General features: G+C 43.4%; 1 protein-coding gene across 2 annotated transcripts; it reads right to left on the minus strand.

Annotated features, from left to right (window-relative positions):
• Positions 1 to 1,519: 1,519 nt before the first annotated feature.
• On the minus strand, positions 1,520 to 24,771 carry SSR1 (signal sequence receptor subunit 1). 2 transcript variants are annotated; one of them, XM_040353675.1, is made up of 9 exons: positions 24,556 to 24,771; positions 17,952 to 18,067; positions 15,493 to 15,586; positions 11,465 to 11,727; positions 9,640 to 9,716; positions 8,102 to 8,180; positions 5,429 to 5,522; positions 4,413 to 4,427; positions 1,520 to 2,373 (listed from the first exon to the last, which is right to left on the minus strand). In XM_040353675.1, exons 1-9 carry the CDS (start codon positions 24,626 to 24,628, stop codon positions 2,306 to 2,308), a joined length of 879 nt encoding a protein of 292 aa, XP_040209609.1. In that variant the 5' UTR covers positions 24,629 to 24,771; the 3' UTR covers positions 1,520 to 2,305. The 2 variants fall into 2 exon arrangements, with proteins under 2 accessions (XP_040209609.1, XP_040209610.1); XM_040353676.1 differs by lacking the exon at positions 4,413 to 4,427 and having other exon boundaries at positions 1,525 to 2,373; positions 24,556 to 24,770.
• Between the last annotated feature and the right edge of the window lie 2,991 nt (positions 24,772 to 27,762).

The raw sequence follows: 27,762 nt of genomic DNA on the forward strand, positions 1-27,762 counted from the left end.
GGAGAGCCTCACCTGTCCCATCACTTTCTGCTTTTCACCCCATCTGGGGCAGATCTGGTGAGTGGGGACCACTAAAGTCACTCTTTGCCAGCATTATGATGAAAAGCACATGAAGATCACATCTGTCACCCACTATCCATCTCTTGGAATAAGATATATATTTAAGTGACTGTTTGTTTGCATTTTGATTGACAGTTTATTTTCACCCCATGGTAATTGCTATGGACACCTTGTAAAGCACGGGACTCTCATATACGTTTATTGTGCCTAGATAGGCTTTTTTGCATATTTTTATATATTCAATTAAAAAAAAAAAATCTGATATTTGCACATATATGAGGAATCATTTTGTGGCACATCCGTTTACCACATATTTCTCCTGGAGCACTCCGAGCACGTGAGGCTGTCACAGTTTCACCTCTCACACTGTCAGTTACCAATTAATCTGACTGCACAGGATCCTGACCCTGCACAATTCACAGTGGACACCATCAACTATTTTCCCCATAGGGATATCCAACGTCCCCTTCTTTACCCCAGTAATCACTGAGGCTACAAGTCACTTTATAGGAATCCCTTCATCTATAGCTTGTCAGCAAAGGGGTAACCTACCACCCTAAGGGATTAACAGTACCCCTGATGGCGACACTGGATACCTAAAGGGAGCTCACACACTCTTGTGAGTCCGCCCTCTTACAGGGTACCCGACATCCATCAACGTCTGGGGGATTGAAGCATTTACCTCAACCCCCCTATCTATACCATAGGAGAGGGCAGCGCTACTTAACTCTTTCTTAAACATCAATAATGTCCACTAACTAATCTGCAGATTTGGGGTCCCCATGACGGACCTAATGCTGAAGATTGCCAGCTATTTGGGGGACCAGAAAAAGCACCCGGCTGCAGTAATTTCTTAACAAGCTGCACTAGGTTGTGTATTTGGAATCTTGGTGGCAAATATATGCACTCTTTGGGCACAGACAGCAGCAGAAACCCCAAGGCATACCAGGATATTCACCGTCAGATAATTGTTTTTGCCCTCACCATGTGGGAGGTCATCGGCCTTTTGCACCTCTCATGAGAAAAAAGGGGCAATGAGACCAGCCCACTGGCTAGTGAAGAGAAAGGGGGGGGGGCTTCAAGAACAATCAAGTGGCGATGAAGGCTTTCATATAACTGGTTGGGGTCAGTTTTTGCAGGTAGTAACTACCCCCTGCAGGTGCCTGGTTATTTGGGGGGGGGGGGTGCAGCTGAATGCTTACTTCCTCAAAAGAAGTGATGCACTGCTTCCTGTAAGGTTTTTGACAGCCTAGCAAGAATCTACACAAACAGGCACTCATGCTGGGTTGCCACTGCCTGCTGCACCAGAGTATTCTTATGGCAGGTCTCTACTTCCATGTTGTAGAAAGCCAGCTGCTTGACCAGTGAATGAAGAAGAAATACAAATGGCCAATTTTAGTATATAAAAATATATAAAAAAAAAAAAATAAAAAAAAAAAAAAAAAAAAAGCCAAGCACATTAGGAAAAGTATTACCTTTTTATTTAAGAATTTATCCTTTTGTACACTTGTAGGCAGACAGTTTGAAGACTGTATCCATTTACAAAAACAAAATAAAAAAAACAAAACCCTTCCCTCTTTTGTACAGCCATCTGCCTAACCACTTGGACGTTTTTACTTTACCGCTTTATGACAACCTTTGTAAAATCCCCTTGTTTAATATTCCACACAAATCAGTCATTAACCAAACCAAGATAGCCATTGGACAAAACTTCTTTAAGTTTCAGCATAAATACACAATTGGTGAAGATGGTACATAAGCTGCTAACAGGCAGGCCAAAAAGCTTTGTGCTTTTCCTTCCCTGTCCCTACATTATATAGCAGCACAATGCACTGTGTGCGACCAGGCCTTAAAATCACAGGCATACTGATGTGAGCACAAGTCTGCTCATGCCAAGTTAGAAATAAAAACAGTCACATTTCTCTCAGAAGGCGAGTATAAAATCAGAAAATGCACCAGTCAGATAATGCGCGGGTGTAGCCTAGGACTTCACAGCTGTGTCCCCAGGGCTGCAATGTAAAATCCTGATAAATGCACTGTTTGAGGATAATCTGGGCTTGAGGTTCTTGGACAGGGGAAATGAAAAAAAAAAAAAATGGGGGGAGAATTAATGTTTTTGCAGTCCGAATATTTAACAGAGATTTGTTTCCCACTGCAATTTGCCATTGTGGATGTCAAACACTACCCATCCTGGTCAGAAGAGGATAGCACTAGTGGACAGTATAGATTGCAGAGCAAAGTCTGTTTATTCATCAGAACCTGCTGATCGCTTCTGGGCTCGTTTACGTGGAGATCTCCTCGGGGAAGCTTTATCTATTAAAAAGAAGGTCAAAGAAAATGTTACATCTTGTTCACAATGTGTTGTAGTTAAAATTACAGGCACAAATTAAAATGGTAAAAGTTTGCAGAAAAAAAAAAAAATCCATCTGATAATGGCCAAGCAATGAGATTTATAAACTTAACCCAAAGGCCCCTTTCACACGAGCGGCTGTTCTGCCAGTTAAAAGCATGTTTTGTCATTTTGAAATTCAGAGAATCCTGGCACAGCGTTCAGTTTGTACATTGCGATTAGCTGCGTTGGAACATTCTTGCAATTTCTGTTCCACTGCTTTCTGTTTTTCTTGTTGCCGCTGCCATCTGCAGGTGACATAGTACACTGCAGATAGCAGCAATAAATCGTTCCTGAACACAGTTAAAAAAAATTCGTATTCGCACCAAACCCCATGTAATGAAACCGATGCTAAACGTAGTGTGTGAATGGGAAAGCATTGTCTGAGTTTAGCTGCATTAGATAACTAGATCTATCCGCAGCCAAAAGCCGAATTCTATTGGCACGTGTGAAAGGGGCCAAAGGATGGTGTTCACATCCCCATAGTGTGAGTGATGGCAAACCTTGGCACCCCCAGATGTTTTGGAACTACATTTCCCATGATGCTCAACTACACTGCAGAGTGCATGAGTGTCCAATTGTGTTGATTCATGTCACAGACAGTGGGTTCTGTCACAATGAGCATCATGGGAAATGTAGTTCCAAAACATCTGGAGTGCAGAGGTTCACCCAGGCTCTAAAATTCTCTTTTTTTATTACAAAAACACACCCCTCACATATGAATCACTGGGCAGCCAATATTTATGTGCATACAGCATGCTCATTGCATGTTCCCAGCACAAAGACTGATCTGTAGCTGGCAGGATGGAATGTCAGTTGTATGTAAATCCTGTCCGTCAGGTGGGAGCTGCCCAATTGCTTCCACACACCCCTGGTAAGGCATTTAATGTGTGAAAAAATGAAGTTGCTCGGGCAGTGAAAGCATTAATGCAATCATTTTAAAATATTTCAAAAGTCTGGCCCAATAGGTTAGTCACACCCACAAAATTAGATCACTTATCAAGGTTCTAGACACTTAAAATGTGGCAATTAACAGAAGGCTGCTTTCTGGGTGATACAACACAAGTGTTCGTCTATAGCAGGGATATGCAATTAGCGGACCTCCAGCTGTTGCAGAACTACAAGTCCCATGAGGCATAGCAAGACTCTGACAGCCACAAGCATGACACCCAGAGGCAGAGGCATGATGGGAATTGTAGTTTTGCAACATCTGGAGGTCCGCTAATTGCATATCCCTGGTCTATATTAAGGAGAGAAATACATTATACAAATTTCCTTTAGGTTTGACTGCCTTATTAGATGGTTTTGGTAAATCTAAACAATTTCAATGCAATCAGGCAGAACCTTGGCAATACATAATTGAAGGACCCCTAAAGGAAATAAAGAAAGTTGTATTATGTATAGGCTGCTTAAATACTACCTGAAGCATATTGCTACACAAGTTACCAATTCTGCAGGCTCTGACACTGCTAGAAATACGTTTCTTAGAACATTGTGAAGAGTGACAAACTATACTGCCATTAACATATCAGGAGGACTAAAGTGATAATGTGACACGTGAAGCTACATTCTAGACATGCTGTCATCTCATGGATTCCAGTTGGGTTACTGTACAAAATCCTGTTCACATAATACAAGCTACCTGAGAATTAGTTGTATTAAACACAAACTGTTTTACTAGTTAATAGCTACTTACATTCCTAATTTCATGAAATGATCTCAAAAGTGGAACTCCACCTTATTGTCTTCGTATTGAGTGGATTCCCTACTGCGTTTATATTTCAGCATATGACCCCAGAGTGAAATCTCCTTATCAGAGTCAGACAGCAGTACAAATATTTCCCATTGTATCAGAAAGAGAAAAGGTGGCGGAGTTCTACTTTAATACAGCACTTCCATCACAAATCCGCACACACAATCGATGCAAGTGAATAATACTTAGAGAAAAATCAAGTGGTCTCACCTCGTCTACTTTGCACTGAAGTTGCAAGGAAGCAAAAAAAGACAGCAAGATGTATTAGAGAGAGAGAAAAAAAAAAAAAGCAGTTACAGGACAGACTGCAATAAGAAACAGGAACATGCTACATTTTAAAGGAATACTTTAGAAAAGACAATAGGTAAAATTAAAGCCTTTCTTGGATTACTGGAAAACACCCAGAAGACAGACGCTGAATCACAACAAAAAAAAAATGCTTAGTTTTACGGATAGAGGCGAGAAGGATTGTCAGGGTATGGGACACAGAGCAGTTTACTTCAATCAGATCTGCTGCTCATCAGAGCAGAGGGAGACAGATGTCCCATTGTTTATACAGAGTGATGCAAAATAGACTGCTGTCCGTTTAAATCAGGCTACCTCCAACCCAGTCCCGACCAGGTTCTTCACCCTAAAGACAGGCAGACCCAACGGTGTTCACCGATCATACATACCCAACTTTACGGTTTAGTTTGTTTGAATCAAGATTGTGATTTGTTTAACAATTATGCAGCTCTACTCCTTATGCTATAGAAATAAGCAACAAAACAGAATGGGAAATGACTAGCGATCAGAGTTGCAGACTGCAGTTCCAAGCCCTTTCTACCGAGATTACATGATCATTTAATAATTAGATCAGCAGGGAACACAAATCACTGGTTTCAACAGAAAAGGCAAGCGCTGCATTTTGTCACTATGTATTTTAGGGGCGCATCATTGATTGCTTTTGGTATAGGTCGTTTTAACTCCCATAAATCAGAACTAGACTACTAAACAGAACCTTTACTCTCTTGGCCTATGAAGTAAAATCCCACCTATCAGCTCTTGTAATCATTTTAAGTTTGTCCCCAGAAACACTAATGGAAAACTGAAAATATGAAACACCTTGAAATAGGACAGGGGATACACCAACATTGTTACAAAAAAGGCACATTAGTGACCACCTGCAAGGGCTTGCACTATAATGTAATGGGTCTGACAACAATGAAGAGAATCTGAATACTTACTTATTTGGTTCAAAGTCTCAGCAGGAATCCAGCTCATATCAACATCATTTTGGTTCGATGTACCCATTTCCACTTTCTGGGTTGGCCTCTTTCTCTGTAGAAATTAAAAATATGCATTAGACACCAATATGCATGTTGCTACAGCAAAAGGTCTCATTTACAAGGCCGATTTAGAGTCATATAGGTAGATTCACATACATTACAGCAACTTTGCGGCGGCGTAGCTTAAGGCATTTAAGCTACGCCGCAAGTTAGCGAGGCAAGTACATGATTCACAATGTTACTTGCCTGCTAAGTTGCGGCGTAGCCTAAAGCGGGCGGGCGTAAGGGCGCCTAATTCAAATGTGTGTAAGGGGGCATGTTTTATGTTAATGGGGCTTGACCTTACGTTTGACGTTTTGTTTTTAACTGCGCATGCGCCTGGCGCCTACATTTCCCAGTGTGCATTGCGGCTAAGTACGCCGCACGGGCCTATTGATTTAGACGTGGACGTAAACCACATAAATCCCTATTCACGGACGACTTACGCAAACAACGTAAAAATTTTGAATTTCGAAGCGGGAACGGCGGCCATACTTTAACATTACTATTCCATCTATTAGATGGAACAACTTTAGGCCTGATAATGCCTTACGGAAACGGCGTAAATGTACTGCGGCGGCAGGGCGTACGTTCGTGAATCGGCGCATCTACTAATTTACATATTCTACGCCGACCGCAATGGAAGCGCCAGCCTCAATATTGCAACCCAAGATAGGACGGCGCAAGCCGTCGTATCTTAGATATGTTTAAGCGTATCTCTGTTTGAAAATACACTTAAACAGAAGTCGGCGTAGATTCTGAGTTAGGTCGGCTTATATACTGATAAGCCGGCCTAACTCTTTCTGAATCTACCCAATAGTGCCGTAGGAATCAGTGCATGTCTGGATCTGGGGCTCATAGGAGTTTGCCATCAGCAGCAACTAAGAAGTCTGTACAAGTCTAGGATAGACTGACAGGTGACGTGGCTGTTTAAATGTAACTGTACATCGAGCAGTTACAAAGGGATAGGGGAGTGCAGGGTGGGTTTTGAGTGTACTGGTGCCCTGGTTCCAGCCGATCATACCCCTGTGATCTGCAGCTTTACACCAATTCCTGCCATACACTGACCCTATAATCAACTGTGAATGAGGTCAAACTTTTTGCACTTTATTTTCTAATTTTAACGTCTACCTTCAACTAGTCTTTGAAACAGCAGGACAGCCCAACTCTTGGCACACCTACGGCTTTTTGCCCTGTACTTACACCTGAGCAGAGGGTGCGCTTCTGGAGGTTTTTAAACCTTTTGGCATGTTTTCATGAATGCATAAACACCCATTTTGAATCGTTTGACAAGCATTTATGCACATGTATCAAGCTTCAGGTATTTCCTTGGGCTTGGCAAAGAAAGAAAAAAGTGGTTCTCTTCAGGCACACAGCGCCCCTCATTGAATTTTATGGCGCCAACGGCCCAATTATGCTACAAAAATAACTTTTACTTAGCCCAACATTTAAAGTGAATGGCTGCTCCACTTCCACTCCTGCCATAGCCACTATAAAAAATAAATTGTCTGGTCCAGAGACTCACTAACTTGGCCACTAGGGCCTCATCCACACTGGTACCGTCAAACCTGTTTAGGGTGACATTTCTAAAAACCATACAATATAAAAATAGTTAATGATTTTTCAATCATGCTATTTACATGCATGTTTACTTGTTTAGGTGCAGTCAGTTTAGCTGCATTTAGAGAAATTAGAATTCTGTACGTCCAAGATCTGATTCGACTAAAGGCAGCTCAGCGCATTCAAGCCTGGCTAACAGCTTTAAAGCAGAACATAAAATCAGGAAAGTGATCTGAGGCATAACCTTTGTTTATACTTCACTGATACGGGCCAGTGTTGATCAAGAGTCTGATACCATGTCAAAGTACCACAGAATGAGTCGTTTAGTATGGATGGATTATAGAAACCAATTCCTAGTCAATTGATAAACCCTTTTTTCTAAAATATTCGATTGTATAGGCCACAAAAGAATAAAAAATAAAAACACATTCTTAGAAGCATTGAACTTCATTTTTTTTCTAGGCTCGTAGTAGTGTTGTACATCACTGCGTTTTGGATGGTTGGAATTTGGTGTGTCCGTGTGTATGCAAGACAGCTTGAGCGGAATGCCGTCGGAAACTGGTCGTGTGTACGAGGCATTAGGCAACTTTTTGTATCAGGAGGACCAGCAAGTACCAAGCAAGATTAAAATGGGAGTGTCCATCTGAGAAGTAATTTTAATACTATCAGAGTGAATGTAAACTCGATTGATGAAATTTGAGCGGGGCACGTATATGCAGTGTTTTCTTTCTCTCTTTGAAGCACTATGTTCGGTAGCTGTCTCCTGCTCAGTTCTTATCAGCCTAATAACTTCTGACAAGTTCTCAATCACAGGAGATAAAGCAGCCCAAGTTTTGTGTTTGAGTGGATGCTATAAATAGATTAGCAGAGCCCTGATTTAAACAAATAAAGCTGAAAGTCTCCCTATGAGATTAGGGGGTGTGTGCCTTTCCTCCAATCAGTTGTCTTGGCTGTATTTCACTGGGTATATGAGGGTTTACATCCACTTTAAGGCATACAGTAATACAGACATGTGACAAAACAAGCACATACCTTTCTGGACTCCAAAAGTTGATGCAGACCAACAATCACAAGTAAGCTGAGCCCACCAAGGAACAAGTACATGAAGATTCTGAAGAGAAAGGTTAACCAATGTTAGAGGCATTAAAGCTTAGAAAGATTTTTTTGTTAAAAAGGAAGATTTTACTGCCCACTAAGGCAAATAGCCTGACAAAATATGCCAACTCTGACATCAGGCAGGGCATAAATACATCCACAGGTGTTTGGGCCAGTGGTTAAAAAAAAAAAAACTCTTAAGGACCCCTTCACGCCGATATACGTCACCAGAATGGCACGGCTGGGCACATCCACGTACCTGTACGTGGCTCTTTAAGCACGCAACCTGGTCTGAAGCTTCGTGGCCGCAGGACTCGGACCCGATCGCCGCTGGAGTCCCGCGATCGGTCCCCGGAGCTGAAGAACGGGGAGAGCTTCCCCGTTCTTCACTGTGGCACCGTCATTGATTGTGTTTCCCTATAAAAGGGAACAAACTATCAATGACGTCACCCACTACAGTTAGAAACACAGATGAGGTGACATTTAACCCCTTCAGCGCCCCCTTGTGGTTAACTCCCAAACTGCAGCTGTCATTTTCACAGTAAACCATTTGTAATGCATTTTTTGCTGTGAAAATGACAATGGTCCCAAAAACGTGTCAAAATTGTCCAAAGTGTCCGCCATTATGTCGCAGTCACGGGGGAAAAAAAAAAAAAAAAAAGCCAATCGCCGCCATTAGTAGTAAAAAAAAAAAAATGCAATACAACTATCCCCTATTTTGTAAACCCTATAAATTTTGTGCAAACCAATCGATAAACGCTTATTGTGATTTGTTTTTTTACCAAAAATAGGTAGAAGAATACGTATCGGCCTAAACTGAGAAAAAAAAATATATTTTTTATATATTTTTGGGGGATATTTATTATAGCACAAAGTAAAAAATATTGCATTTTTTTTAAAAAAAAATGACGCTCTATTTTTGTTTATAGCGCAAAAAATAAAAACCGCAGAGGTGATCAAATACCACCAAAAGAAAGTTCTATTTGTGGGGGGGGGGGGGGGGGGAAGACGCCAATTTTGTTTGGGAGCCACGTCGCACGACCGCGCAATTGTCAGTTAAAACGACGCAGTGCCGAATCGCAAAAACTGCCCAGGTTTTTTAGCTGCCTAAAGGTCCGGGTCTTAGGTGGTTAAAGCAATACTTTATATCAGTGATGGGGAACCTCAGCCCTCCAGATGTTTTGGAACTACATTTCCCATGATGCTCAACTACACTGCAGAGTGCAAGAGGATCATGGGAAATGTAGTTCCAAAACCTCTGGAGGGCCGAGGTTCCCCATCACTGCTTTATATGAACAGTATAAGCACAAAAAGCCCATATCCTGGCACGCTTATTCTCCCTTTGATAATTATAATTTGTACCCTTATGGGGATAAATATTCAGATTACAATTCAACAGAATGATTTCTGTTGAATTTATAGACAAGGATATAAATAGCGTCTTCTTTAATATGGTGGCCATTGTATAAACTCACGTTTCTCCATCCATGCCATCTTCTCTCTCAATTATGGTGACAGTCTGATTAAACACCGCATCTTGGAATGCATTTCCCTGGAACAACAAATACACATCAAAATTTTGCTTCTCAAACCCCCAAATCTCACTTTAAAGTAGTATGGGCATCTTGGGCTGTAGGATTTTGGAGCAGAATCCTTTGGCACCAGTAAGTGTCCAGAACCAGCAACTAAAGACGCTGGTTGCTATGCAAACTGGAGAAATAACCAAGGCTTTTCGGGCTTCCAGTGCCCTCTACAGGTAATTACAGCGCTGCCTGTTACAGCATAGAAGTACAGGATAACCTTTTCATGTTTTTTCCCCCACTTAATGCAGAGAATACATTAAAGTTAAAAAAATATTATATAAAAAACCTTTACAATCACTTTAAATTTAGTAATGCAAGAGCAAGCTGGAACATGATCAACCGATGCAGTAAGCACTAATAAGCTCAATGGAAATACAACAGTCCCTTTAGGTAAAGTTTAAATGCTGAATTAGCCAAAGTGGTTTAACTGTATGTAAACCCCATTAAACGTCTTTGTTGCTCCTTTTTGGTCTGGAATACACCACTAAAAAAATTGTTCCATTTGTTCAATGAGTGCAGAAAAACTATTCATGAGAGGGGGGGGGGGGGGAAGCTGTCCTGAGCACACTTCCAGTGTTCTCAAGGAGTCTTACCAGCTCTCCTAGGTTTTTATTTTGACTACAGAACAACCCAATGCTGTGGAGTTAAAGAGAGGGGGGAGCAAGGGTTAGGGATTCTGTAATTCAGCAATGGACAACCAAGAAGGACTGAAACCATAGAAACAGTCCGGATGCATTCCAGGTGCTTTTCTGCATGAATGATTTTGCACCCCCCCCTTTTTTTTTTTAATTAAGGACATGTGTTCTGGTGTGTTTAACAGCGTTGCAGTACAGTCTAGTGCAGGAAAAATGCAGCACGTTTTATTTTATGAAACGCACTGCAACTGCAAGCACTGCTGTGAACTATGCCATTGAAAACCATATAATCTACTTTCCATGCAGGGGGAAACACACACACACACACACATACTGCATGTGGTGTGAACTGGCCAGAAGCAGTTTGGTTTCCATGCACAGCCACACCAGATTCTGCACAACACAATTCAAACTAAAATCGAAAATTTACATCAAAATTAACACTGCACTACCACATAAGAAGAAGTAAAAAAATAACCAACTTGAAATGTGGCTGTACAGATCAAAATATAGCTGGTCCCTGCTGAACCAGCTGAATTTCAGTCAGTGTTGCTGCCCCTGCTCGTTCAATGGCTGCATTTTACTGCCCTCCTAAGCTGCAAAGACAGCAGAGGGGGGCAATACGTATGCTGCATCCATAAGGTTTTTCCGTGCGGGGCTGTAAAGATTTATCCCTATTGTCAGTGGGCAGTACCACCTGCCAAATGCAATCTATACAACTATATGGCACTGTATAACACAAGTTTTTAAGGGGGGTTAAAAAAGGCAGTGAGGAGGCAACATAACACATAATCAATTGTACACAGTTCTCTGCTGCGAGGTTAAAGGTCTTACAGAAAAAAAGAGGAAATTTTCATGTGGACCTATCAGGGTACAATTGTGCGAGCTGCCATTGCCAAGTGCATTTTAAACTGTTAGATTACATTTTTACAGTAGGGAAAAGGGCATAGGTTAGGGGCACAGCTGTGTGCATTTAATTTGTTTTCAGCACGTTACAGGAACAATTATAGAAAGTTCCGGTTTAAAACAAATTTCAACATGAGATGATACTTTGGCACTTGCTTCAATATCAGGAATCTTACATTGGCATCCTTGTAGTTCAAATTAATAACCAGCCCAAAGGGACGACCACCCATTGGCTCTGCAGGAATGAAGGAGTATTCAAAGGTGGCTTGTCTTTGAGGAGGAACAAGCGTGTTTAACGGCAAAGCAGTGAAATTCTGTATATAAAACTGGTAGTCTTGAGGGTAACGGAAAGAGGCATCCAGTGATTCAATAACGAAGTCTTCGGTACCCTTATTTGTGAAGCCTACCATGAACTTCACAATCTCATTAGCAGGGAAGTCTGGGAGGGAAAAAAAAAAAAAAAAAATGGATTTGTAAAATTAAACATAATATTTTCAGCCATTTTCCACGTGAGCATACGAGTTTCAAACATAGGAACATGCTTTCTGTAAATAAAAAAAAAAAAAAAAAAAAAAAAAAAAAGCTCAGGCACCTATATACCCAGAACAAATTTTACATATGTGCTACGCCTTACGAGTCTGCAATACCTTTGTCATTACTTGCCATACTAAAGTGACACTCATGGAGACTGTACACACACACACATTGTGGCAGTGCAGGAGGACCAGGTCTGTGGTACTTAGATGATGCTTTTAGGGCACATCACTTACACCTTGCATTAATTATTAAGAACACCAAATGGTTATTAGCATGTCAAAAAAAAAAAATATATGGTCAAAATAACAGGTAAATAGTAATTTAATCATTTCCCCTTTAAAGTGGTTCTAAAGTCAAAAGGGTTTTTACCTGCATTAAAAACCTTCAACCTGCCCTTTCCACCCCTCCCACCTAACCAAAGTCCTCTCGATCCAGCGCCAAGCTCATTCTGCAGCAGCTTTGGTCTCTTCCTGCTCTCACAAGACAGAGCAGCACCGCAAGCATCCATGATACACAGCCTGGCTTGAAAGCACGCATACGGTTTGCTCTGGGGGCAGACATTGTTGGCAAGGGGACCACTATGTTTAAGGCGTTCACTTTTAGGGGAGAATATATATATATATATATATATATATATATATATATATATATATATATATATATATATATATCTCACACACACACATACACTTAGGGGGCTTTAATAAAGCAACCCTTTTTCCAATATTTACAGAAACTGCAAAATGATTCAGCTTGTAAAACAACCTTACTAGTGTATAGTCTGAATATAAGCTCTACCCTCCGAGACCCAATTTCAATGGATGCCATCTTGCTTCAGAATAAAGGTGAAGCCCCGCCCCTTTCTGTGACCAACATGCCACTGCCTCTCAAGAAGACAGTAAGTTGCCAAGGCTGGTTTGAGACAGACAAGGGCTTAGTTGCCGATTTCGCAAGAAAAGTCAAAACCTGCATATAACAGCACCGTTTTGTCTGCGTGTACTGACCATTATATCCAAGCATTCCAGGCATATGCTCATACAGTTTCAAGTTTTACAAATCTTTGCTTATAACCAATGTTAAATGTCTAACAGAAGCCATCCCAATGGCTGTCACTTTAAAAACGAGAATGTGGGCGAGTAGCTGCTTACCAAAGCAGCTACTGATCCTTGGGACCAATTCACACCTAGGCGTCCCCTCCCTTGCATATGTTTTTACCATTTAAAGCAATAGAAAAAATGCCCTGTCCATTGATGTTGCTGACATTCACTTTGCTTTGAATGTCAATGTGAATCGCACACCTCAGTGCAGGTCATGATGTGTTTACTTGTTGTTGATTAAGTCTCAAATTTTCATGGAGAATGCATCAAGCAAAAAAATAAAGTCCAGAAGGGTTACCAAATCCCAAAAAAAAAAAAAAAAAAAAAAAAGACAGCCGGGTAGCTACCCACTCATCTGCTGCCCCAGGGAAGTAGCATTATACACTCAAAACCTGTAGCAGAGATCAGGGACACCAGAGGCAAGCGTATGGGCACACTGGGATGTTTTTTACTTTTCAATACATTGAGGCAAAAAATGCCAAGGCGTTCCCACCGATGTCAACTGGGATGCAGCAGCATCTCAGGCACAGTCGTTGCTCCCAATTTGGCAGCAGACGGCCTGTACGGTACACCTGTGCATGTAAACGCGTCCCTCACACCTGCGTACACCCCAAATGAACAAGGTCCTGGTAGGAATTATGTTGTGCTTTTAAGTGCCAATAATGTTTTTTTAGGCTAGGTTCACACCTATGCAAGTTGTGGTCAATGCATTTTCCCTATGAGTGTTGCATTTTTTTTTGGCATATGTTAGTGTGTTGTGTTTTTTGAAGGTGCCCGTTATGAGAGAGAAACCAGCAAAACCACACTGGAAATGCATCAAAGACGCTAGCACCTTTTGATACATTTCCACGGGGTTTCTATTGAGGTCTTAAAAAAATAAAAAATAAAATTGAAAATGCAACCTGCTGCCAGCAAAAAAATAGATACTGTATTTGCTGGCGTATAAGACTACCTTTTACACTTAAAAAAACTGGCCAAAAAGCAGGGGTCGTCTTATACGCCGGGTCAGCTGCTCGGATGTGCGGTAATACTGTACGCAGCTTCGGCTACATACAGCCTATACCCCTTAGCCAATCCCGGTGAGCTATGTATTCAAATGAATTCAGAGCCTGCTTGGATTGGAACAACAACCTCTGCCAATCCGAGCAGGCTACATACAGTAGCCTGCTCGGATTGGCTTTGAGAGTCAGAGGCTTGGGCTGATGATGTTACAGCCTCTGCCAATCCAAGCAGGCTTTGTATTCATTAATAGAATAAATTGCTCGCTGTTATTGGCTCCAGCTCCAGCAAGAAGGAAGAATATGGCTCCAGAAGGAAGAAATATGAAACGTCAGAAGCCTCGGAAGGGGGGGGGGGGGTCGTCTTACACGGTGAGTACAGGCAAAAAAAAATCTTAAAACTGTAAAATTAGGGGGTCGTCATATACGCCCGGTCGCCTTATACACCGGCAAATACGGTACCCTAACCCTTTTCAAAAAAGCACTGATTGAAAATGAACAGATATGAACAGGATCCATATGAAATCACATTAAATTGACTGTAGTGCGTTTCTGCAAAACTGAAAACCTAGCTAAAATGCTACCTAAAATTACCCCTTTAGGGAGGTAAACGCTAAAGTGATCATCCTCAGTTTGCTTGGTTCACAGGCATAAACGGGTGGCCTTAAGATACTTTACCCAGTGCGGTTTATAAACAGCAGAGTAGATAACTGTCCAAAAAAAAATAAAAATAAAAACACTACAAGCAGTAGTAAAGAGTTTAAAAAAATAAAAGCATGTTCAGCTATAGCAAGGGTGCTCAACCTTTTGAAGATCAAGGGCCACTTAAGTGGTTTGGTAACAGTTTGCAGGACACAGTAAACTAAGCCCCACTCCCTCTCCCCAAAAGAGCAAATGTAAACAAGCCCTTACTGCCCTGAGGACCCTATAGGGCTGCTTTCACACATATGTACCCACACAGTGGGTGAAGAGCAGTACACTGACAGCTTTGCCATAGACTTCCATTATATCAGAAAGCACACCAAACCCACAGGGTATAATAGAAATAGTATGTTGCTCTAGCCTTTCACTTATGTCAGTAATTTATTGGAGATGCTTATCCTAATTGGCATTGTATTACAACTAGGTCTTAGGCAGTCCATTCAGGCAAATGGGCTACTAAAAAAAAAAAAGTCAGAAGAATTGCATATGCACACTTTTTCACAATGCAAGGTGACAAGATAATGTACATTGCAATGAATGCATGTTCCCTTATTGTGTTGGGATGCCACTGAAAATGAATAGCACTGCAACGCAGTAATAGGTGTATGATGCTTTTAAATGATCTGCTGTATTCAGCATGTTACCGAAAGGCATGGTTATTAAGGGCCCTTAGTAACCTCCAGTTCACATCCTTCGATCTTTACTGTGTCCAGATCAATAGCTTGACAAGTGAACTATGCCCCATTTTTAAGCCCTGGATTTTGGGTTCCTTGAGCAGACTAGCAATGGCAGAGTGGTTCTAAGGCAGATAATACAAGGATGCACAATGATGATCATTTCACACAAAAAAGTGGTGGAAAATTGAAATACCTTCTCCTTTAACAAATAAAATAGTGGTGTCGGCATTGGGAGAGGCTTTCGGTTCACCAGAACTCAAATCTTCTTCCTCTTCTTTTTCTTCTACCTAAGGTTCCATAAAAAAAAAAAAAAAAAAAAATATTTAAATAGTACTTTGGGTAAGACTACTTCTGTAACAGACCTAAAAAGACCTATACTAATAAAATTCCATTTTTAAATAAGCCAACAGCATGATTAATTACTATCCATCCTCATCCCATATAATGGATCAAGAGACTTGGCCACATCTTGCAAACAATACAAAAAGATCCTACAAATACATACCAGCTAAATATCTGACAAACAGTTTTCTTTTCCATTTACCTACCTCTTTTTAACTCATCCTAAGGCCCCTTTTACACTAACTTGAAAAGGGATTTTACCCAATTTCAGGGAATGCCTGTGTATAGTTGAGCTCTATGGACTGCAACTCGCAATGACAGACCAAAGTAGTACAGGAACTACTTTGAAGTTGCAGATATTAATTGGTACTCATTGGCAATCATGGGGCTACGACTTGTCAGGCAATTTTGCAGTCCTAAGTCACAGGGCAAGTCGCACAAATGTATAAGGGGCCTTAGGCCCAGTTCACACTGCCGCGACTTCAAAGTTAGGGGACTTTTGCATGACTGAAGCAGACATCCCAGCGTGAATTTGGCATGACTTGCATAAGGACTTCCTTAACAGAAGTCAATGCAAGTCGTGCCAAAGTCAGAAAAAAAGTTCCTGCACTACTTTTGATCCAAGTCTGATCAATTCAAGTTGCTCATTTATTAAAACAATTCCATTGCACTTAATGGGGTGCGACTTGTAATGCATGTTGTGCTCTCAAATTTGGAGCGCATGTTACACCAGTGTTAACTGGTTATCAATTGAATAAGTGGCCAGACTTTCTGCCTATACTTTTTGGATCACAGGAGTACAGTTATTAAAAGTTTCCTTTAACCCATTGTCCACTGTCCGTGGGCTATTGGGGCAGATGGGGCAGAGTCACACAGAGATCAGAAAGGGTTCTGGCAATATTGTCGGGGTCTGCCTGACTGCACAACTGATGGCTGTCACCACCTTTTAGACCCCTTTCACACTGAAGGTGCTTTAGCGCTAAAAACAGCACCTGTAAAGCAAATGAAAAGCTCCTCTTAAACCTCCCCAGTGTGAAAGCCCAAATGCTTCCACACTGGGGCTGTGCACTTGCAGAACGGAAAAAAAGTCCTGCAAACAGCATCTTTGGGGTGGTGCATACATCGCTCCTAAACCACCCCTGCCATCGAAATCAATGGGCAGCGCTGCCGAAGCACCTGCAATGCACTTTTTACCCGTTCTTTGCGGTTAAAAGTGCCCTGCTCCCACCCGCACAGCGCCGCTAAAACTATTGGTGCTTTACCGCCAATGCTCGGGCAGTCTGTGTAAAAGGGGTCTTAGGGTGTGGCAGAGCAGGAGCCAGCAGCACCAGCTCCCTCCCTAGATTGGCACTGGACAGCAGAATGAAGAGTAGTAAGTGACAGTCCCTGTTCTCAGCAGATCGGGAGCAAACTGATCAGCAGTCAGGTGATCGCTCAGCTCTTGCAGCGTTACATGGATGATACAGCATGAAGATGAGTACGGATGTTTTATACTAATCCACCAATTCAATGAATGCAAATGTATAAGGACTAAAAAAACGTAAAAAAAAAATAAAAAAAAGGAAGAAAGCTCAAAATGCAGTATATAACCCAATAGACCTAAAGTTCTAAACACCAAAAACTAGGGTTGCACTGATACCGTTTTTTTAAATCAGCGGGTACCAATACTTTGCAGTGGAATTTGCATCAATACAAAATGCACGGCTGCAAATTGCATGCAATTTCCCTGACTGTTCCTGTGTATATGAACCCAGTTTAGCTGGCAGTTTATTAAAAATGCTGAAACTCACATTAAAGTACATAACTGGTTAACCTCCAACTCTGCATAGTGTCCCCATCCCACCAACAAAAGAAAAGCATGGCCGCTGGAGGTGCTCACAGGGCTGGAGGAGAATGTCCAGGACCCTGAACGAGTAATAGTAAGGGGTGAAAATGTGAGCTTGGGAGCAGACTGCCTATACATCTCCTCCAGCCCCGTGAGCACCTCCAGCAGCGATGCTTTTCTATCATCGGCAGGACAGACTATGCAGAGTTGGATTGACCAGATATATACTTTAATGTGAGCTATAACATGGTTAATAAACTGCCCACAAGATGGCACTCATAGGGTTCACACAGGAACATTGTGGGAACCGCATGCGATTTGTGCCCATTCATTATGTATTGACGCAAACCGCAGAGTATCGTTTTTCATATCGGGTGCATTTTCACAAGTACTTGTAAAAAAATACTCAGTTATCGGTGCATCCCTACTGAACATATTTTTGCAAAGTTACTTCACAGTAGATGTATGCCATTAATAAATCTTACCAGATCTGTTGATTCATCTTCTTCTACTTCAGCCTCGTCATCATCATCTTCAACTACAGAGTCATCAAGGGCTTCTTCTTCATCTTCTGTTGCATCTTGAGCAGCAGCGAAAGGTCCTGAGCAGTTATAAAAGCATAATTTATGCAAATCTTATTTATTAAAAATTTGATCCAAATTAGTTTACAAAACCCCCACCCCAAAAATTTTTAAAATAAAGTGCAAGTAGCTCAAGAAATTGGAAATACGATTATAAGTTGAAAAGCAATCATGCAGAAGAAATAAGCTGGCAGGAAATTTTTAAGACGTGAATATACCACCTCGATAAGATATGCAAAAGTATTATCCTGCGCACACTATGTACCGTATTTGAAGGACATCCAAGAAAGCCAAAAATAAACTTTCTGGCCAAGGTCAACTAGAGATTAGTGTGCATGACAAACTTCACTCTGTGGGATAAAAACGCACTAGGCTCACACCTGGGACTGCCCATTTATCAAATGCAGACGAAAAATGACTGTCTTCAGCAACTATATGTATACATACTGTAATTTTTCAAGTGCACAAAAAGATTGTGACAAAACGCACTCAGGGGTTTAGTACAGAGCTGCCTTGTGATAATATAATTACTATAGTATAAGCCACCATTGGCAAATCGTATCTTTTCAACATGCTCCTTAAAATCTAGGCATGTAAAAGTTGCACTGTAAATTTTGGAGAAGCCAATGTACAGAATGTTTGATAATTTCAATATGGCTGGCATATGGTACTTTTTAGGCCACATGTCCACCGCTGTGCATGGTTCTCTACCATTTAGGTGCAGGGCACAGGTGTCCAACCAGCCCCACTGTTGGCAGCCTGTCATCCTATGAGAGGCTGCCAGCTGCTGAAAAGCAAGCACCCAGCGTTATGACTGTTTAGGGCATTATTTGCCTATGGACACAGACTTCAGCATTCTGGGCATTTGTGCCTGGGTGCATACTGCCTAAATGTAGGTATGGCTAGGTGCCCTGTTAAACTGCAGCAGCAGCCAGGACACATGTGCCCTTCATCTGCACCTAAACACTGAAGTGTGCATGGGGTTTAAAATGTACAGGTGATGAACAGCAAATATTGCAATAGTGGCAGACAAATAAGCAAAGTTTGAGAAACTCTGCTGAAGGCTTAAGTGTTCCTGCCCCACCTGATTCCTTGCACAAGCCTCTTAAACCTGTCCTCAAGTGTTTCCACACATTTTGCAGTTTTCTCAGCAATAGGGTTTAGATATTGCATGGACAGGAAGTAAAATAAGTTATTTTATTTTTTACACATAGGGTAGGCAGCATATGAAGGCGGAGAGAACATTTTTAATAGTTAAAGGCTGGCCATACATTATACAATTTTCCTTTAGATTTGCCAAAAGGATATATAGTGTGAGGTCAAACCTAAACACTTTCAATTTGTATGCAATCAGGAAGGCACTAGATAGTTAAAAAAAGGTAAATATAAAAGGAGATTGCGTAAGAAAAGATGTCTAATGAATGGCCAGCTTTAGGCTTGAAGTCTACTTTAAAGTGAAGTTCCCCCCCGAAAACTGAATTTTCACTGTCTTGATTCCTCTCCCCCCTCCAGTGTCACATTTAGCACCTTTCAGGATACAGGTATTTGCTCCGACTTCTGTCAAAAGATCACCGCAGTGATCTACACCATGTACAGCCCCTGCTGTCTTCTGGGAGACATACAGGTCCCAGAAGATAAGGACCACCAAGAACGCGCAGCACAACTCGCGCATGTGTAGTAGGGAACCAGGCTCTAGCCGCAAGGCTTCACTTCCAGAAACCCTTACTAGCAGCACTGGCGCCTCCACCAAGAGCTGAGGGACGGGTCAGCTACGGGTGAGGACATTGCGGGCGCCCTGGACAGGTAAGTGTCCTTATTTTAAAGTGGTTGCAAACCCACTTTTTAGACTTATACCTACAGGTAAGCCTATAATAAGGTTTACCTGTAGGTATAAAGAATATCTCCTAAACCTGTACGGTTTAGGAGATATTCCCCTCGCAATGCACCGCTGATTGCAGCGGCGCATGCGCAGGGGGAATCCTCAGCTAAAGGGCCGGCCCCGCCGACCCATGCCGGAAAGAAAATCTCCCGTGCGCATGCGCGGGAGTGACGTCATCGCCGCTCCAGCCAATCACAGCGCTGGAGCGGCGATACCCGGAAGACACGCTCGGCGTGGACCAGGTAAGTTCCCTACCTCGTTCCGAGGCAAGTATTTCATAATGAGCTAATATGCGGTGCATACTAGCTCATTATGGCTTTTGCCTTGCAGGTATAAAAATAAAATGTATATGCGGTTTTACAACCGCTTTAAAAGACAGCCGCTGCAGTATTTGTAGCTGTTGACTTTTTAACAAAAGAATTCTGGTGGAACGCCGCTTTAAGATAAAAAAGTATGGGACTCAAGCACGCAGCAGGATGATTTTATGTAGGATCTTGCTGCCATCAAATTCCTATGCAAAACCTTCGTACACTTAATGTGGGCAACATATGTTTAAATGTATATAGCACAAGTTTCCTTGGTTTTCAAGGACAATAGCCCACATGTTTTATACAGGTATCTGCATCCCCCTCCCCCTGAAAGGTGTCCAATGTGACAACAGGAGGGGGGAGGGTTCCAAAAAGCGGAAGTTCCACTTTTGGGTGGAACTCCGCTTTAAAGTCTGTATGCACGTAAATCAGGGATAAGCAATTAAAGAGAATTTTTTTTTTTTTTAAGAATTGAATAGAGTAGTAAGTAGGTTTGAGACACTTAGATTTTTATTACCGTCTATGACCCTTTGGGGAAACTTTCTGATCACCTGGGAATAAAAGACAAATCCAAAAACTTGGGAGACGCCACTAGAATGGAAACACAATGGGAACCTTCCAACTTGTTCCTGTGACAATTGTCTAAGAGGGGATCTCTCAGATCTCACTTTTTATTGCGTCTACAGTACAGAAAGTAAAGGAAAATTTCCCTAATAAGACACAGGATGGCAAAAAAAAAAAAAAAATACGCATAGCAGTTTTAAGCCTCACTACTCTATTCCAGTTTGGGCTTTAGATATACTTTAAACTTAAAGGGGTTGTAAAGGTACAATTTTTTTCCTAAATAGCTTCCTTTAGACCTCTTTCACATTGAGGCGTGAAGCCGCGGTGACGGTATAGCCGCGCTATTTGTAGCGCGGCTATACTGTCGTATTAACCGCTATATTCGGGCGCTAGTGGTGAGGTTTTAACCCCCGCTAGCGGCCGAAAAAGGGTTAATACCGCCGGTATTACCACGCTTTCCCATTGATTTCAATGGGAGGGTGCGGTATAGGAGCGGTGAACACACCGCTCCTATACCGCGGTAAAGATGCGGCTAGCAGGACTTTTGGAGCGCTCCTGCTAGCGCACCGCTTCAGTGTGAAAGCCTTCGGGCTTTCACATTGAACACTACAGGTTTTCTCATGCGGTATAGCAGCGCTATTTTTAGCGCTGTACCACATAAAAAACGCCTCAATGTGAAAGGGGCCTTACTTAACTCATCCTTCGATTTTTGCTTTTAAATGTCTTTATTTCTTCTGAGAAATCCTCACTTTCTGTTCTGTCTAACTACACACAGTAATGCAAGGCTTTCTCCCTGGTGTGGAGTGTCATCATCGCCCCCTCCCTTGGACTACTGGAGAGTCAAGACGGCCACTAACACCGCTCCTTTCTCCATCTGCAACGTAGAGCGCGTCCTGACTCTCCTGTAGTCCAAGGGAGGGGGCGAGCATGACACTCCACACCAGGGAGAAAGCCTTGCATTACAGTGTATAGTTACAGACAGAAGAACAGGAAGTGAGGATTTCTCAGAAGAAATAAGGACATTTAAAAGCAAAATAGAAGGATGAGGTAAGTAAAGGAAGCCATTTAGGGGGAAAAAAAATAATTGTACCTTTACAAACCCTTTAAAGTGTAAGTTCGCCTTTACAGAGCAATCTGTATGTGAACTTACACATGCCCCCCTCCTTGGCAGCCCCCCCCCCCGGTCCCGCTGACCTGGACCGCCGCAATCTCTGGTTCTAAGCCCCAGGATATCAGCGCCAGGCATCCGGGGCGTAGAAAATCTCTCAGCATCTAGGCGGCATCTTCATTGCTGACAGGACCGGCTATGCGGCTGCTGATTGGTCGGTGCTGCCCATATGACAGCGTTGGCAGGGGACGTTTCGGAAATTCGGACAGACAACTTTGAAGTCGCCCCTGTGTAAACCGACACAGGCGGTCTGCTTTAAGCTTACTAGCATTTACACAGCAAGTACAGTGATCCTTCGCACATACACCAGTATACTGTTATAGCCGAATTCAAGGCTTTTCTTTGTTTAAAAAAGTGTAGCTCTTGACTTTTAATAAACACACTAAGGCCCCTTTTACACGGGGCGGATCAGTAATGATCAGCCTGTGTGTCCGCAAGCTCAGCGTTGATCCCCGCTGAGCCGGCGGATGACAGGGCGGTCTCCGCACACTGTGCAGGGACCGCCATGTCTTTTCTCCGCTCTCCCCTGGGGGGGGGGGGGGGGGAGCGGATGAACAAGGGCCGTATGTCCCTGCTCATCCGATTCGCTCTGCAGATGGAAGAAAAAAATATAGGATTTTCTTCCGTCTGCAAAATCGGATGTTTGCGGAGGCGGACGATTATGTGTGTCAGCGGCTGTTCATCTACTGACACCCACAATCACATAGGGACCAATGCATGTCCCTTTTTCATCCGCAAACAGATGGATGAAAAAAAATCGGACATACGGTCCGCACGTGTGAAAGGGGCCTCATCGATGCGGCCGCACGGAGCCTCCCTCTTCTCTGCAGCGCCCCCCACTGAAACTGGGTACCCTGCCATGACAGCTCGTGTTGTGACGTGTCCCAGAAGACTGCCAAGAGAGACGGGCCAGCTAGAGGGAGAAAAGTCGTCCAGGCGGCCCGTAGTCAGAAGCGGGACAGGAACTCCCACTCAAAATTAGTCACCCACTCGCCCCCCCCCCCAAAAATACATGCCAAATGTGTCACGTAAGGGGGCGAGGAGTGCTTAATGCGCAAGTTCTACTTTTGGGTGGAACTCCGCTTTAAAGTGGAGTTCCAAATTAAAAGTCAGCAGCTACAAATACTGCAGCTGCTGAATTTTAATAACCGGACACTTACCTGTGCAGGGTCCAGCTATGCGGGCGTACGAAGCCCCGCTCCTCGCCCCCTCTCGGCCAGCATCACTATTGTGGCTTCACAGCCAGGCACATGCTGCGCTAAAGCTGTTCTGCACACTGACTGGCTGGGCAATCTTCTGGGACCTGTGATATTTCCCAGATGATTGCCGAGAGGAGAGGAGAGGTGAACTTCCTTCCGGCACTGCGGTGCCCCGGGAGGAAGTGGGAGCTGAAACCCTCTAAAAAGAGGGTTTCCGCTCCCACCCCCTCAAAAAAATTACATGCCAAATGTGGCCTGTCAGGGGGTCACCTTCCCTTAAAGCAGAAGTTCCATTTTTGGGTGGAACTCTGCTTTAAGGGCACTTTGACACAGGGGCATCGACAGTTAAGTGCCGCCAACATGCCACTTTTAACCCCACTAGCAGCCAAATAAAGGGTTAAAAGTTCCCACAAAGCACCGCTGCCCACCGATTTCAATCGGAGCAGTGCAAGTTCATGAGGACTTAAACATTTGGGCACAGTTTCCAGATCACTTATTCCTAGATTACGAACCAAGTTAGAATGTTTCATTACAGATCAGCCATGCTTTTGTGAAACTCTAGGGCACCTCAAGATGTGGCTGTCCCACCTATCAGAGGAGACTAAATTCCACTTGGCAAAGTGATTCAGCATGGCATTCTATTTATAGAGGAGGCGGATTCTAAACACCATTGTAAGAGCTTGTTTACACAAGTTTTGCTCTCTGAAGAGCAATCTGCATACAGATCACTCTTCAAAGAGCATTTGGCAGGTGGTGATGAGGCTTGTATTGACACCTAACTGCCCGATTTAAGCCCCTCAGTTGTGTGCATTGCATACACAGCCCTGTTAACTTGAATGGATGGCGTACAGCTGGCACACCAGTAAGAAGCTGCAGGGGGTAGAATTCCTGCAAAGCAAGGCACTGCGGAACGTGTACACCCCTCTGGCCACTGCCACCAAAGAGGGTAGCGGTCAGGGGATGGTACAAGCACAGCGGGGGTTTTACTGCCCCTCAACTGCTAAAATGAATGGGCAATCTTTCTATTGGCATCCCCCCCAACCATTGACCGCAATTAGATTTTGCATGGGTACCCCAAGGACTAAGAGTCAGGGTTCCTCTGGGGGCTTAGGCACAGGATCCCTTATACATGCCACACGCCATAGGCAATTGATGGGAAGAGTGCTCAATCAGTGACATGCCTGGCTATGTATAGGGAGGAGCCATAGAATGAATGAGCCGCACACGCAGAATGACACGTCAGCCATAGGCCTGATGTACACACAGCGCACCCCGCTCCAGCAGGAAGCCCGTACTATGACTGGGATAACACAGGAGGGAAGTAACGCCCAGAGCGGGGCACACAGAGCGGCACACATACACACCACACACGGCCAAAAGGACCCCTCACCTCTGCCATTGCCCAGCAGTGTGACCGGGAAGGCCAGCAGCAGCAGGAGAAGCAGGTTGCGGAGCGGAATCATGTCGGTGTCCGGTCACTGCAGTCCGTCCAGTCAGAAAGAACCTGGAAGAGGTGGAGAGTCTGTATCTCGCCGCCTCCCGTACAAGTAGCAAGATCCCAGTCAATGGCGACGTGATACGTATCCTCCAAATATGGGAGGGGCTGGGCGTGGCCAGGTACAAGCTCCGCAATGGTGCCTCCTTTTCCGGGTTCCGAGGGGAAGCGGACGTGGCTGTCCTGTGGTATAAGCCGTAAGCTGGAGGAGGCGGGGTCTTTCAGTCACAGCAAAATGACTGACATAATCACCAGCCAATGAGAAATAGACGAATCCTGTGGAGGACTGCCACTTGTGCAGAAGTCTAAAGCCCCATACACACTATCAGTTTTTCTGCAGGTTTACCAAAACCATGTAGTCTAAGGCCTGCCTGATTGCATACGAATTGGAACTCTTAAGGTTTGACCTCACATTAAATGGTTTTGATAAACCTGAAGAGAAAAAACTGATAGTGTGTATGGGGCTCAAGCGATAATAATGGTCCATGTTACTCATGTTTTTACTTTATAAAAGTGAGCCGTTTTCTCCAAGGCGTTTCACTATCCTTGTTTACAGTCATGTGCATTATGAACTGCCAGGCAACTAGCATTTTCCGAAGGATTGGCCTGCATTATAAAGCAAGGTGTGCTTATTGCATCAGGTCTCCCTCACCGATTCCAAAACACCACATGATAGTAATGTAGCGCTACCCCCAGGGAGCTGCTTGAGTAGATTTGGTTCTGTACCAGCGGTGGCTGGGGTGCTTTTGGGGGGAGGCAAACAGTATGAAACCCTCTGGTCGGTTAGTAGCACTTACCCCATCACCGGTGGCTTCCCCTGCTCAGCGGCGACGGCCTCCCGTTCTGCTCTCCGCGGGTCATCACGGCTGGTAGCAGCTACCGTTTCCTCTAATCGGGAGTCTTCTCTTTACGGCCAATCAGAAAACAGGTCTCACACCCAGAGGCGTATCTAGTGAAAATGGCGCCTATGACAAGCACGGAAACTGCGCTCCTTTCAAAACATTTGAAACCTTTCAGATAACCAGGGACAGGGAGGGACGCAGTGCGACAAGGACAGAGAGGGACACTGTGGACCACTGGCGGCTGGTGCTAAAAATTTTTTGGGGGGCGCAAACAAACTGAAAAAAAAAACTCAATTGCAGCCACTGTGCCCATCACAAGCAGCCACTCTGCCATCAATGGCCAGTCATCGGCCATCATAGGGGCACCTGTCACTCCCCTCCCTAGGCCAAGTAGCAATATTACCAATTGCTGTGCCGGCGTCACACTTCAGCAGGCCGGCCGCGATGCTGGGAGTGCCGGAGCGGCCACAGGACGACGGGTGTTTTTTTTTTCCGTGCAGGGGGTAGATTTTTGCCGCCGCCCCTCCCCATGGCACTTGCCATGGCTGCCATACCCTAGATACGCCACTGCTCACACCCACTTCTGAATGGCCAGATTGAGAATCAGTGTTTCAACAGCAAATATTAATTCGCTGTTGTAACACCTGGGTGGGCTCCGGTCACATTTTCGGTGACCCGAGCCCAGCCTATTAGAGCCTCTGGCTCTAATCAGGTGCCTAAAAAAAAAAAAAAAAAAATTGCGGCTAGTAAGAATGAGATCTGTGAATTTTTTTTCACAATCTCATGCTTTCCAGCCTGGAGGAGAGATGTGGGGTCTTACTGACCCCGCATCTCTCCTAAAAGAGGACCTGTCACACATTATTCCTATTACAAGGGATGTTTACATTCCTTGTAATAGGAATAAAAGCGATCGAAATTTTTATTTATTTTTTTAAAGTGTAAAAAATAAATAAGTAAAATAAAAAACAAATAAAGTAATAAAAATTAAAACGACCCTGTCCCCGGTAGCTCGCGCTCAGAAGAGAACGCACACGTAAGTCCCGCCCACATATGTAAACGTCGTTCAACCCACACATGTGAGGTGTCGCCGCGTGCGTTAGAGCGTGTGCAACAATTCTAGCACTAGACCTCCTCTGTTACTCTAAACTGGTAACCTGTAAAAATGTTAAAGCGTCGCCTATGGAGATTTTTAAGTAACAAAGTTTGGCGCAATTCCATGAGTGTGCGCAATTTTAAAGGATGACATGTTAGGTATCTATTTACTCTGCGTAGCATCATCTTTCATATTTTACAAACAAATTGGGCTAACTTTACTATTTTGTTATTTTTTAATTAATGAAACCATTTTTTTTCCCAAAAAAATTGTTTGAAAAATGATTGTGCAAATACCGTGCAAGATAAAAAGTTGCAATGACCGCCATTCCCTAGGGGGTCTGCTAAAAAAACATATATAATGTTTGGGGGTTCTGAGTAATTTTCTAGCAAAAGAATGATGATTTGTACATGTAGGAGAGAAGTGCCAGAATAGGCCCGGTATGAAGGTGGGTATTAAAGCCCTGTATTGAAGTGGTTAAAGCAGATCTCCGCCAGTACCCACCAGGGGTTCCTCTATTATCACCCTTGCAGTTTGGCATCTCTCTAAAGCAGCCATTTTCAACCAGCGATCAGAGGTATTAGGGGTTCCTTGAACTGTGGCTAATTGATCTCCTATTTCATGGTGTCTGCATAGCTCCAGGTCCAGTGCCACTTGGAAGAGCCAGCCACAAGACATCAATGATCTTTTAGCTGCCTGTAAGGATGGCATTCTTCCTACCGATCATTCTCCACATTAAACGATTTTTTAGTAGAGGTGCCCTTAGACCTGGAAATTGTTTTCAAAGGGTTCCGCTGGGGTAAAAAGGTTGAGAAAGGCTGTCCTATAGCTATTCCTCTCTATGATCTGCCAAAATCCAAATATTAAAGTGGAAGAAAACTTTCATCTCTTGTTTTTAGCTATAGATAAGCCTTTAATAAGGCTTACCTATAGGTAGTGTAAAAATCTACTGTACATGCAGCCAGTGATATCACTTGCGAATACTCTCTGAAGCAACGGCCTTCACAACCCTGTGCCGTGAAGGGCGGCTCCCACCTCATGCATGGGAGTGACGTTATCGCAGCTGCGGACAGTTACAGAGTCCGCAAACCCAAAAGCAAGACGGGTGAAGATGAGAGCCTCTACAGCACTGACAGAGCTTTGTTTTAGGGTAAGCTTAAAGGAGTT

This window comes from Rana temporaria, chromosome 5 (assembly GCF_905171775.1).
Source record: "Rana temporaria chromosome 5, aRanTem1.1, whole genome shotgun sequence".
Lineage (NCBI taxonomy): Eukaryota > Metazoa > Chordata > Amphibia > Anura > Ranidae > Rana > Rana temporaria.